This window comes from Mustela erminea, chromosome 12, assembly GCF_009829155.1.
Source record: "Mustela erminea isolate mMusErm1 chromosome 12, mMusErm1.Pri, whole genome shotgun sequence".
Lineage (NCBI taxonomy): Eukaryota > Metazoa > Chordata > Mammalia > Carnivora > Mustelidae > Mustela > Mustela erminea.
In genome coordinates, this window is record NC_045625.1 from 61,061,072 (window position 1) to 61,074,352 (window position 13,281).

General features: G+C 41.5%; 1 protein-coding gene across 16 annotated transcripts in view; it reads right to left on the reverse strand.

Annotated features, from left to right (window-relative positions):
- KDM4C (lysine demethylase 4C) overlaps positions 1-13,281 on the reverse strand; it is a 507,226-nt gene that overhangs the window by 26,400 nt on the left and 467,545 nt on the right. For 5 of the 16 annotated variants that reach the window (XM_032308067.1, XM_032308066.1, XM_032308065.1 and 2 more), the window contains one exon: positions 9,035-9,495. The exons of 8 other annotated variants lie outside the window; for them this stretch is intronic. In XM_032308067.1, coding sequence (XP_032163958.1) covers positions 9,319-9,495 — 177 coding nt within the window. In that variant the 3' untranslated portion in view covers positions 9,035-9,318. Of the gene's footprint in view, positions 1-9,034; positions 9,496-13,281 lie in introns of those variants that run through there. 3 more of the 16 variants (XM_032308078.1, XM_032308075.1, XM_032308073.1) reach the window with 1 other exon arrangement.

The following is a 13,281-nucleotide window of genomic DNA, read 5'->3' on the forward strand; positions in this document are numbered from 1 at the left end:
TTTCTGACCTAAGGAAGACCCTGCTCTCTAGAGTCAGGAGAGCAATTGGCAGCCTGTCTAAGTAGTATGAGTCAGCCTCTGAGAATGAGCCCTCCCACCCTCTGGAGACACCAGGCCCTTTTCCATTGGTAGCCACCAGAATGGCTCAGTGCCGCCATTTCCCTCCTCAGGGCCATGTCGTGTTCACAGTTAACCAGTTCACAGTTGGCAGAATGTCTGCCCCTGGTCAGTAGTGCTGAGAATTTCAAGCCTGGTAGGGTTAACTTACTATCCAAACCTAAGACAAATGCCATCAGTCCCCAGTGCAGTGACACCATAAGTGAGTGGCATTCAACCAAGCAAGTGGCTGGCATTCGACCAAGCTTAGTGAGGGTGTTATGTGCAGGGGATCTCAGGGAATATGGAGATGAATAGGGGCCTATATAGCAGGGGTGAACAGTGGGTATACAATAAGAGGTCCACATCTTTATCCAAAATCCACAGGGCTAGATTAATTTTGTGTGAGTTCAGAGTTTTCAGTATTTTAGAAAGGTAACTTCATATCTAATATCCCATATTACCTAACACCCAACATGACTATCCTATAGTGGTATGTTTGAATGTTCATAGTAAGTGAAATAAAGAATATAAAGAGCCTCCTAGTAGTTCAGGTCAGGTCAAGTTTCCTACTAAATGATTTAGGAGTTATAAAAAAGAATCTTCTAGGAGTAAAAGAACAGCCACCAGGAGAAGAAAGGGCCCTGGGAGGGAAAGGGGTAATGAGATCATCCATAATATTCCTGCAAGGGGCCAAGTTGCTGTGAGCTGAGAGAACTGACCTCTATGGGGGGGCCTGAGGACTTACTGGGGTGTGAAAGTCCCATCAGTGAGTGTAGGGCCAGGGATTGATCTTTCTCCAAAGACCTGTTACAAAAGGGCTGTGCTCTAGTATTCCCAGTAGCTGTTGGAGCTGAAGGCCACACTTCCCCACAGTCTCCTGGGCTCTACCTTCAAGGACAGCTCTTTGGCCAGGATGTGCCTTCCCCTTCGCGCCTTTGTTACCAATATGTCTTCCACGAAGAAGACCCACCATGGCCACTACCACACTCACAAACCTGACCAAACCAATCTCTCAAGTCTTCATTTGGTCAAGTGTGTATAGTCTTCTCAAATGGGTGAGTATATTTATGTCCAGAAGAACCCTTCATACTCAAAATGTAGTCTCACGAAAACATTCTCTTTATGCCTCTCAGTTTCAGAAATGTTCTTTAAAACACCATAATATATGAAGAATGAATGAAAACCGTTGAATTAAAACTAAGTAATTCTGTAATTAGGGAGTAGTGGTGGCTGAAAAATATACTAAAACACACTAGATTGTACATTTTAAAAGAGTGAATTTTATGCTATATGTACTATCAATTAAAAAAATTAAATAGTTAAAAGAAAAAGCTTATTCAGTAAAATGACCTTCAGCTCTACTCCATTCTCATGACCATACCCTGAACCTTATCAACACTCAAGTGTAGAAATTATCAATGAACCCCTCTTCTTCTGACCATTGGTTCTGAACTTGAAGTCAGACCTTGAAGAGGTCCTTTCATCCTCTGCCCTGCAGTTTAACAGTTGTCTTTGTTTGGCATTGATATTGCAACATACTACACAATCTTAGAGGCTTACAGCACCACTGTGAATTTTTTTAACTTTCTGGAGGCCAGAAATCTGACATGCTTCAGCAGGCTAAAATTAAGGTGATAATAGGGCTGGTTCCTTACAGAGGCTTTAGGGGAAAATCTATTTCGCCTTTTCCACCTCCTACTTGCCATCTACATTCTTTGGCTTCTTCCGGTTTCTGTCTCTGTCTTCAAAGCAGATCACTTCACCCACTTTCTTTAACACATCTGCTTTTCAGTCTCTGAACCTCCTGCCTCCCTCTTATAAGGACCCTTCTAATTATATCAGGCACATCCAGGTAATTTAGGATAATCTCTCCATCTCAAAATACTTAATTTAATAGCAACTATGAAATCCCTTTTACCATGTAAGGTAACATATTCACAGGTTTTGGGGATTAGACTGTGGACATCTTTAGTGGGGGAATGGGGTCTTATAGCCATCCGTTTCCTACATCCCTCTTTTCTCCCAGTCAATTCCCTTTTGAAATCAACTACCTTCCCTTTTCAACCCAGACTAATGGGGAGGAAGAAACTATTCTCCAGCGTCTTTAATTCTCTCATACCCTTTTCTGCACACTGAACCCACTAGAAATCTCCTTCCCGAAACAATTCTATAATTTCCTTTTCTGCTCTTATGATAAAGAATTCAGTCTCTGTGGATGAAATCTCCAACCATTTCACCTCTGTTCTCAATCTGTTTTCATTCTTTCAGGATTCTTCCATCAATTGTTCTCTTTAGATCTTCAATTTCTAGACCCCGCCATTAGCAAGAAATTATTTTCTCTCATCTTAAAGAAAAAGCGAGGACTCTTCTTTCTGGACAATGGGGAGAAGATTTAGTTCTCCATACTCTTCCTGGCTAAGCTTAATTAAAAGTCATGGACATAATAGAACAACCATAAGAAGACTATGAAATGCTGAAAGAAGCAAGAAGACTTCCGGGGGCTTCAAGATTTAAGAACTACATAGGACTGTAGTTGAATAGCAATGTGTTTGAACAAGAATGTGTTCTCTGGAATTTTCTTCTTATCTCCCATATATCCTGGATTTGGAGATAGAGAAATCTGAAAATTGGATCTACCAAGAGGCATAGTGGTTAAAACCAAACCAAAACAAAAACACTTAAAACCTGCTCCCTATAGTCAAAGGACCTAGAAAGGAGCAGCATAGCAGGACAAAATCCTTTTTGACAATATTGTACCCCAGTCAAACATAATGAATGGTCCCTGCCTGTATAGTCTCAGGAAGAGACCAAATGGAGAGTTTGGATTTCTGTCCCTCACATGATGGCAGCAAGAGAGCTGGGGTGATACTCTCCCCTCACCTTCAGTGTTGTGCTGATGGAGACCGAATGAGGAATCTGGACTTCTACCTTCCATCCATCCTGAAGCCTGGATGTCCTGGGTGGCATTTCCCTCCCTGTCGGCATGCTATTAGTGGAGACTGAGTGTTTTTTATGAATAGTATGAGGCAGTGTTCCTCACTTTTTCAACTAGAGAACGGAAGGGTAACCTTAGAGAACAGAGATCTACAGAAAGGAATTCTATAAATATGCACAAGAATTTGGTGACTGACTCACATATGAAACTGATTTACATTAACTCACCAAAAAGTTTGAGAACTGAACTAAAGTGGAGAATAGTACCTTCGTTTGCAGAGTGGACTCTGGGTAGCACACAAAGCAGATCAGAAGAGCTCTGAAAACTAAACTGTCACTGGAACCACAGCCCACAAAAGTAGGCCAGGACCTAAGCACTAAACCAAAACAGGGTGACTGCCATGACTAATGGCAAAAAGAATATAGATATAATCCAAACTCTTCTAACATAATATTCAAAATGTCCAGGTTATAACTGAATCATTTGCTATGACGAGAACCAGGAAAATTACTTGAATGAGAAAAGACAATCAACACACTGTAGTACCAAGATGAATCAGATGCTGGAATTATCTGACACAGATTTAAAGTAGCCATCAGTTAAAAAAAAAATTAAAAAAATAAAGTAGGCATCAGAAAAATGCTTTCATGTATAATCAATCATGCTCTTGAACAAATGAAAAAATAGAAAATTTCAGTGAAGAAATAGAAGATACAAAGAGAAGAACCAAATGGGAATTATAGAGTAAAAAACACAATAACCAAAATTAAAAAATTCGTTCAGTGAGCTCAATATTATTGAGTTTGGAGATGACAGAGGATGGACTCAGTAAATTTGAGGACAGATCAATAGAACTTACCCAATCTGAACAAAGAGAAAATAAACTTTAAAAAAATCATTATTGGGGGTACCTGGGTGGCTGAGTCAGTTAAGCATTTGCCTATGGCTCAGACCATGATCCTGCGGTCCTGGAATCAAGCCCTACAGTGGGCTTCAGTGTGGAGTCTGCTTCTCCCTCTCCCATGGCCCCTCCCACCACTCATGCTCTCTTTCTCTCTCTCAAAAAGTTTTCATTTCTTTAAAAAAAATTATCGGAAACCCATGTAACAACAACAACAAAAGACCCATCATTTCTGTCACTGAAGTCCCAGATGGAGATCTCAAAGAGTATGGAATTAAAAAAAATATTCCAAGACATAATGGATAAAAATTTCCCAAATTTGGTGAAAGGCCAAGAGGTTAAACAAATCCCAAATGAAATAAACCCAAAGAAATCAAAGTCAAGACACATTATTGTCAAGTTCCTGAAAACTAAAGAAAAGAAAATCTTGAAAGGAGAGAAAAGGGGAGGGGGTGTGATTGAGGGAGGAAAGGAAGTGGGCAAGAGAGTGATGCCTGTCTAATAGGGAACACTGATTTTTTTTTTTTTTTTTTTTAGATTTATTTATGAGGGCACCTTGGTGGCTCAGTGGGTTGGGCCTCTGCCTTCGGCTTGGGTCATCATCTCAGGGTCCTGGGACTGAGCCTTTCATCATGCTCTCTGCTTAGCAGGGGAGTCTGCTTCCCCTGTCTCTGCCTGCCTCTCTGCCTACTTGTGATCCCTCTCTGTGTGTCAAATAAATACGTTTTTTAAAAATATTTATTTATTTACTTGACACAGAGAAAGAAAGAGAGTGAGTGCGAGCTTGCACAGAACACAAGCAGGGGGAGAGGGAGAAGCAGGCTCCCCACGCCAGGACCAGGACCTGAGCTAGAAGATGCCTACTGTCTGCATAAGGACTGAGCCACCAGACGCCCCTAGGGAACACCAATTTGAATGTTAATAGATTTCTCATCTGAAATCACTTGAAATGCTCTCCCCAAGGTCACTGTTGGCCTGCTCAGAAACAACGACCTGATCTTGCTTGGACTCTGCAGCACTTTCTCTGTCAACCACTTCTCATTATTAGGAGCACTGTCTTCCTTTGCTGTCCTAGACATCAGAGCGTCCTGGTTCTTCCCTTCCAGTATTCAGGCCCAGGCTCTTCTTCTACCCATCCGTTTAGCTTTCCCAGGCTTCTGATCTCTTCTCACAGGACATCTTCTCTCTCTCTGCCTTGCCCACCCTTCACCTCGATTTTATTTAAGTCAGGTTTACTGAGGTGATACTTAAATCTAGTAAAATCCACCTATTTTAGTGTTCAGTTCTATGAATTCTGACAAACATATAGGCTGTTACCACCACCACAATCAAGAAAAGTATTTCCACCCCCCAAACTTCCTTCGTACCCCTTTGCTGTCCAACCCTCACCAAATCCTTGGCAAGCACTGATCTTTTTCTGTCCCCACAGTTTTGCTTTTGCCAGAAGGTAGATTCCATGTATTTTTAAAAAAACATCTACCAATACGGGTGCCTGGGTGGCTCAGTGGGTTAAGCTGCTGCCTTTGGCTCAGGTCATGATCTCAGGGTCCTGGAATCAAGTCCCGCGTTGGGCTCTCCGCTCAGCAGGAAGCCTGCTTCCCTCTCTCTCTCTCTCTCTCTGCCTGCCCCTCTGTCTACTTGTGATCTCTCTCTGTCAAATAAATAAATAAATAAATAAAATCTTTAAAAAAAAATCTACCAATAAAAATGATGCCTTCCTCATTTATACCCCTAGTGCTGATCTGTCTTTTGAGCTTCAGAGTTGTCTATCCAGTGTCTTTTGTTTGGGTTAGGTTTAGAATAATTTTTTTCTTCATGCATCAAAGAGGTTAAGTGATTCAGAAGTTATTTAACCTCTCTAAGCCTTAGTTTCCCTCCATGAAAGCGGGTAATGGTACTTTGTTGATTTCTTGGGGAGGTTAAACAAGGTAAACAAATGCCACTAAGGAGCCTACCAGGCTCAGGATTCACAATAGATACTCAAGACATCATTAATAACAGTGGCTCTTGATGAAGTTCAATTTCTTCAAGGGTCCTACACCTACTGAGGACAGAGCGTGAAGTTTCTGAGTTGTCAGCCTACTTGCTGGAGAGTTCAGGCTTCCTCAGAGGCCAGGAATCCTTCTCCCGACCAGTCAGTGCTCTATGTCTCTACAATATACTGGGTGAAAGAATGAGTAACATTTGCAGTGACTGCAAATCTGAATTCTCAGAAAGAGTTCATAGTACGATTGAGTTTTGTAACCAACCAATTACAATTACTTTATGTAATGAGAATAACTCTACTTAGCTTCAAGTTTATGAGGCTGATCAATATCTGAAATGAAGTTTCATTTCAGATCCCTTTTACTTAAAGGAAAAAAAAAAAGTGCCCAGTGTTATTCTGCAGCATATACTACTCCAATATGATTACTCATAGGACCTCCCAGTCATTTATAATACCATATGCACTTCAGCCTTGTTTCACATTGGATGGGTACAGGGAGAAGTGGCAGACCCATTCACTCCTACATCTTTTTGTATTCTGAGTCTACATGTTTTCATATACTATTAGCCAGTAGCAATTTATAATGTATTCCAAGAAGCCATGTGATATTCTAGTGGATGCTTCTCAATTTTTCTCTAGATGAAATAAACAAAAGTACCATAATAAAAGTAAACTGACAAGAATCACACTGTTCTCATTTCACATACACATAAAGAAACTAAAATGTTATGAAATATGCCAGGCAGTTTTTATTAATCTTCTAACCTCCAGAGAAAGGGCTGGCAATTAGATTTACATTAGAATTGTCACAGCTAGCAATTCTTTTAATACCAGAAGCTGGCCTTCAACTGATTTCATGTTACACACACACACTAAAAATGCAGTTAGTGTAATGCAAAGAAATTAAAATTACAATTGAAGTGTCACACAGTAAGTGAAAAAGCTTTAACAGTCTGTCTGGTCATAGAGCTAATAATGACTATGCAGAATGCAGTGAAACAAAGGTGTCTTTCTCAAGAGATAGAGTGCATCTGGGGCGAGTACTGTTTTGTTGAGGCAGCCATATACAGCTGTACTTGGTTATAGGAACATTAGTTAAGTGAGCCTATAAAAAAAACAGCTGTATTTGAGATCACATAGGACTCTGCACATTTCCTCCCTGTGGCAGCCAATCAGAAATCTTGCTGACAGGCAAACTTGTATAGAACGAATGATCCTATTTAGATTAATTCTTCTTAATGCCTTACACAGGCTTACTCCCCTGGCATATTGTGGAGAAGACAGGTCAGTTCCATTCAAAACCTGGAGGTAGAAACACAAGCTTGATTATTTGATAATATATATGATGATACTGATATGGAATGTGGAGTGCTCAATCCTATAAAAGTACGACTGGTGGGCTCTTCCCCAGCTCGGAGTTCAGGCATGAGGCACTCTGGAAAATGAGCACTCAGTCAGCAGGTGGTCTGGAGAAATGATTTTTTTTAAGATTTTATTTGTTTATTTGACAGACAGAGATCACAAGTAGGCAGAGAGGCAGGCAGAGAGAGACGGAGGGAAGAGAAGGAGAGGAGAGAAGGAGGAAGCAGGCTCCCTGCTGAGCCCGACGTGGGGCTCGATCCCAGGACCCTGGGATCATGACCTGATGGCAGAGGCTTTAACCCACAGAGCCACCCAGGCGCCCCTGGAGAACTGATAATTAACTATGGTTCTGTTATTACAGTTTCAGTTCTTTACATCCTCACTCTTTGCCATGAAACTCTGAAATGCCCTTGAATCCTTGGCTCTGGACTCTGGCCGATAGGATGTTAACCAGCACCACAGAGCAAACTGAAATGTGCCTACTCAGCTGGGCTCACTTGCTCTTCAGCCTCTGCCACTGACATGAGAAGAACATAGCTGAGCTAGCTCACTGGGCCCAGTGGGATGATGGGAGACATGTGGAGCAGACCTGTGAGTTAGCCTAAGCCAAGGTCAGCACAGCTGCCAAGCCAAGCCAAGCCAAGCCCAGTTTAGACCAGCCAACCTGGTCTTCCGAAGGCTGGCCACTGAGATTTTGCAGTTGTTTGGAAGGCAGCGTGATGGTGATTCAAGTTAACTGAAGCAGTCACTAAGGACTCTGTGACCCTCAGCAATCTTTTCCTGCCTGTCCTCCACCGCTCATCTATAAAGTGAGAGGGTCCATACAGCCTTTTCTAAAGGTCACTGGGGACAAGGAACCTGGGATGAGAAAAGCTCTAGACTCTAGGTGCTCAGAGTTCTTCAAGGCCTAGAATAAGCTGAAGGAAACACTGGATCTGACACTGTGGGCAGGCAGAGGAGCCTTTATGCCCAGTGACAGGTCTGAAAGGTCTGGCAATGTGTCCAGTTATATAAAAAGTCTGTGAACGAAGAAGAGCCTGACAAACTTTTTAGCCAGCTCCTAAAGAAAACTTGTTTTTCTGTTGATTTAAACATAAACCAAAAAGCAAGTCAGGAGACAGAATTGGAGAAAATGGAAATCTTTATTTTTAAACACTAGTACATTTTCAGGCTGTTTTAAAAAGGAAAAATCATATTAGTTGAAAACTATGCATCAAAGCATATTTATTTAAACTCTAATTTTACAAACACATAATGAAAGAAATATATTTTATAAATATCTACTCAGAATATTATGGGAAAAAAAAGTGTTTAAAAATAACAGCCCCAGATCTCCCTCTTTAAATATATAAAATTCCCATACAATTCATAAGAATTCTTTCTCAAGAGCCAAAAATTTCACAAAGGCCAACAACTCAGTTCTCATCAGACACAATCAAAAGTAATAGGGATATAAAAAAATGTAAAAGTTCTGTACAAGGGAAATTACAGATAGCACACGGGTAAATCTCATTACCATACAGGCCATTTGTATTTTAAAAATGTTTTATAAAAACCACCATTTAAAACAAATAAGTGAGAGTCCTTCCCTGACTGTGGAAAATATATAAATTATTATCCTCTTACCTGGGTATCAGGGCTCCCACTTGCTGGGGTTGGGGAGAGAAGTCTCCATGTGTTTCCTGACTAAGGGCACAATTAGGCCACAATTGAGGACCCACCTCCTTCCTCAGTGGCATTTTTTTGGTGGATGATTCACTATTATTTCCTTTCACTTAGAAAAATTCTTTGGGATCATCGAAGATAACTGCTCACAAGTGAAAGCAAGACTAGGGGAGGACTTCGGATTGTCCAATTAATAACACTTAAAATCTGTGGTCTGGGTGACCAAACTCTGGAAAGCCTAATTTTCCACTGTCAGAGACACACCCCGTCACCTACCCCAGTGAGACATATCACACAGCCCCAAGGTTGTCCCTTCATCTTTCCTTTTCTGGTCCATGTTGCTCTGTTGCCTGCAGCAGCGTATGCATGTTACTGTCTCTTCTGACATTTTTTCTGAAAAGAGCTCTTCAAAAAAGTGCGATACACAGGATCATCCACATATTCATTCTTAAACCTGGAACTCAGCACCCTTTGTCTCTTTTTCTCCCCTTGGATTATGTCTGCTCCATAAAATGTGTCTTCAAATCGCATATCAGAGGCTGTGGACTAGAAAGAGCCAGTGTCACACTGCAGAAAGCATGGCATTTGATCATGACAAGAATGGACAAAGATCTGATCTAGCCAGCTTGGAGTGGCATGCAGAGGCCAGGACATTAGCCCAGGATTTGCTCCATCCAGCCTCCTGCTTCCATGTAGCCTCAGCTTTCTTCAGGATCTCCCACCCCCAGGGACCTTCCCCCAGCAGAAGCAGAATTAAAGTCTTCTCATATAAACCTCCCTCACTTGTCATCTCCCCTCTGGCTCTTGCCCAACCAGGATTTTGACAACTTGGTCAACAGTCATCTTTAACTCACCCTACTCCTATTTACCTCTGGGCCTCTGCCCATACAACTTCCCTGAAACTGTCCTTGCTCCAGCCCAGTTCCTATGATACCTTTCTATTCTGTCACCTAAGTATTGCTGGAATTGCTCTCTTCTCTGACACTTTATAAGCCCTTCCTCCTGCTTCTCTTCTTCTGGCTGCTCCTGTTGATGTGTCAGGGGTTCTCCTTTCTTAACTATCTGTTCAACTCTGATTCTCTTGATGTTTTGCATTTCTCCTCTCCACATATGCTCCTGAGCCCTCATATCCACACTTCTGCTTCTTCTCCAATGATGTTCATATCTCTCACTCCACTTCAGACCTCCTTCTGTGCACAAGCCTGCATGTCCAACTGCCCAGCAGCATCTCAACTGATCCCAGAGGCAATTCAAATCAACCTGCCCTAAATTGAAATCAAAGTCTTCCCTCCCCGTTACTATCCTTCCGATACCCCATAAATGGCATAACTATCCTACCCACAGAGACATAGCTACACTGATCAGAAACCTAAGAGTCACTGTAAATGTCCCCCATCCCCACCATGTCCAGGTCCCCTCCTCCATGTTCCTGATAGCCGTCCATCATTTCTTCTTTGTTCCTGCTGGCCCCATGATACAGGCCTCACATCTCCTCCCCTAAACCGCTGCAGCAAATGCTACACCCTCAGGCTATTTGCTACAGAACCACTAGAAGAAAGTGCTCTACAAACTCTCTGATTATATGTATCCCTGCTTATCATCTTTCAAAAGCTTTGCTGCTTTTTAAGATGGTATCCAAGCTCTCTAGACCTATATAACTTGGCAAAATCCTACCCCATATGCTGGTCAGATAGAATTATTTGCAGTTCCTGGCCACACCTTACTGGCTCATGCCTTTCTGTCATTAGATGTACTTTTTCCTTTGCATGGACACTATCCTGTTTTCTCTGACACAGGAAAACTTGAGGATCCTTCTTTTGGTTCCTATAAGACTTTATCAATGCAGAATGAGATCAGTGGCAAAGATGAGGGGCAGTTAACTTTCTCTCCACTGGGGATTCCTGAATCCCTTGAGGGTGAGGATGTTACAGAGTGAGTACTGATCTTTACATGTCCTCCACACCAAGCAACACGCCTGGCCCTCAGTCACTGCTCAATTAAGTGTTAGCCAGGTGAAGGAATGTGGGTTTCTTCTGTTATGCTCAGGTAAAGCCCACATTAAGACACAGTTTTTGCTTCCTAATTCTCTATTTTGTCTCCTAAATGCATTTCCAACTGGTTTTCACTGAAGTGGATCACTCCAGATGATGCCAAGGCACAGTGCATCTCAGTGTCACTGAGGCTACCTCCTCTGGTTGGTGACAGGGGCAGAGTTCAGCTTTGAGAACTTGAAACACATGGTCAATCATGAAGAAGAGATAAACAATGGAGAAGATACAAAGGAAGCCTAAAAACTAAAAAATGGACCCGAGTGCACAGCAGGCATGCTCCCTGCTAGCTCATGAGATGGTTATCCAGGGTCACTGGCTACCTGCATGGACCCCCAGACACTACCTTGCTTCACTTGGGAAGAAAATAACTAAAAGATTATGGGTTTTGTTGGGCACACCTCTGCCATTAGGAGAAAACATTTTTGTTTCATTCATTCTTGGCAAAGTACTTCCTCTGAGTAATCTTTCCCTTTTATAAGTGCTAAAAGTTACCAAAGGAGAAAATAAAACATCTATGAAAGTGGTTGCCGCTGTGTGAGAACAGCAAAAGACAGCTTCTCAAATATAATAATAAAACCGATTTACCAGCAGCTCTACTTAATTATGCACTGTTGCCATGGTTATTCTGTGAGACAATAAAAGGTAATGGGGCCGTTTCTGAAGTTAGTGGGAAAGAACCCCCGCAAAATCACCGAGGTGGACTGCTGACTCTTTTGAAAAATTTCTTCCCAAGTCAGCATGTGTCTGGGTGAGCAGCAGTCATTAAATATGAGGCCTCTTGTTTTAGCAGTGAGGCTGCTAACCTACCCTCCTTTAAAAAAAACAAAAGAGATTTCTCTAATCATAAAATATCTTCCATCAATGAGATTTCTAATTAGATTTGTTTCACCAGTCATAGATAGACCAACCAAGGGCCAGAGGATTATATACGACCTGAAGAAAAGGCTGGACTGCTGTAATAGGAGCACATAAGTCTTTGATTCAATAAAAACAGAGGAGGCGAGCTAGATTTAGTGACTGTGAGCCTTTGTTCCTGAAGATATTTTCTACTAGGTTCAATTGTTTGACACAGAGGTTACACTCAGATAATATATGTGATTTACATATTTTTTACAGACTTTTTTTTTTTTAAGATTTTTTTTTTTTTAATTTGACAGACATCTGGGGCACCTGGGTGGCTCATCAGGTTAAGCCTCTGCCTTCGGCTCAGGTCACGATCCCAGGGTCCTGGGATCGAGCCCCGCATCGGGCTCTCTGCTCAGCAGGGAGTCTGCTTCCACCTCTCTCTCTGCCTGCCTCTCTGCCTACTTGTGATCTCTTTCTCTGTTGAATAAAAGTGAAATATTAAAAAAAAATTTTTTTCCTCTGAGAATTAAAAAAAAAAGTTAGATATTGGTGTGACTGTTCAGAGAAATGGATCTTAGGACACTCAGGAGCTAGGTTCAAACAAAGCTGTGCGAGAAGGCAACCCAATATTGGAGACAAATCTATTATGGAACAAAGAGATTGTGATCTGAACAGAAAGTAAAAAGTGTTCTTTTAATATGATTAATAAATAGTATTTGAAATCTGTAAGACCCAGCCAATGCTTAATCAAACACGCATTAGAAAATCAAAGACCTGAGAGACTTAGGCCTACCTACTCCATTGCCCATCCTTCAGTCTCTAGGTGAATGAATGAATGAATGAGTGAATGAAGGAGAGGGAACAATGAAGGGCAGGAAGAGGAGGGAGAATTTAGGGAAGATAGAGGCACAGCATGAGTGTTGCCATCTTTAGCATCTTGAAGAAGAAAGTTGTTCCTAAGAGATTTTTAAGATACAGGGCATGGACAGAATTTTTAGATCTTTGTTAGGAATTAGCCAATGTCTTTACAATAGGAATATTTGATTTTTGTCTTTCCCTGCAGATTACCTGGTGGCTAATCTATTTTCAGGTGTGTGGTTCCCCTACATGTCACATTTCTCACTGGGTGGGCAGCAATGCTGTTACTGTCCCTCTGCTCTTCACTACTTCACTTTGAAAGACCTTCCTCTCAAGGATGCGGCTTAGGAAGTTAGTTGATACTTGGTGCAGTTACCCTGTCCCCAGGACCCTACCTGATAGGAAATGGAGCTAAATATACAACTGAAGAATTAAGGAATGCAAGGATTTTCCAAATTAAGGTAACTCTATAACTGCAGAAAAAGTATTCTCATAAGCATTCACTGAAAACTAAGTATGCCGTTTATTCTGAAAAAAAAAAATTTTTTTTCATTTTAGTCAGAAAAATCCCATTCAT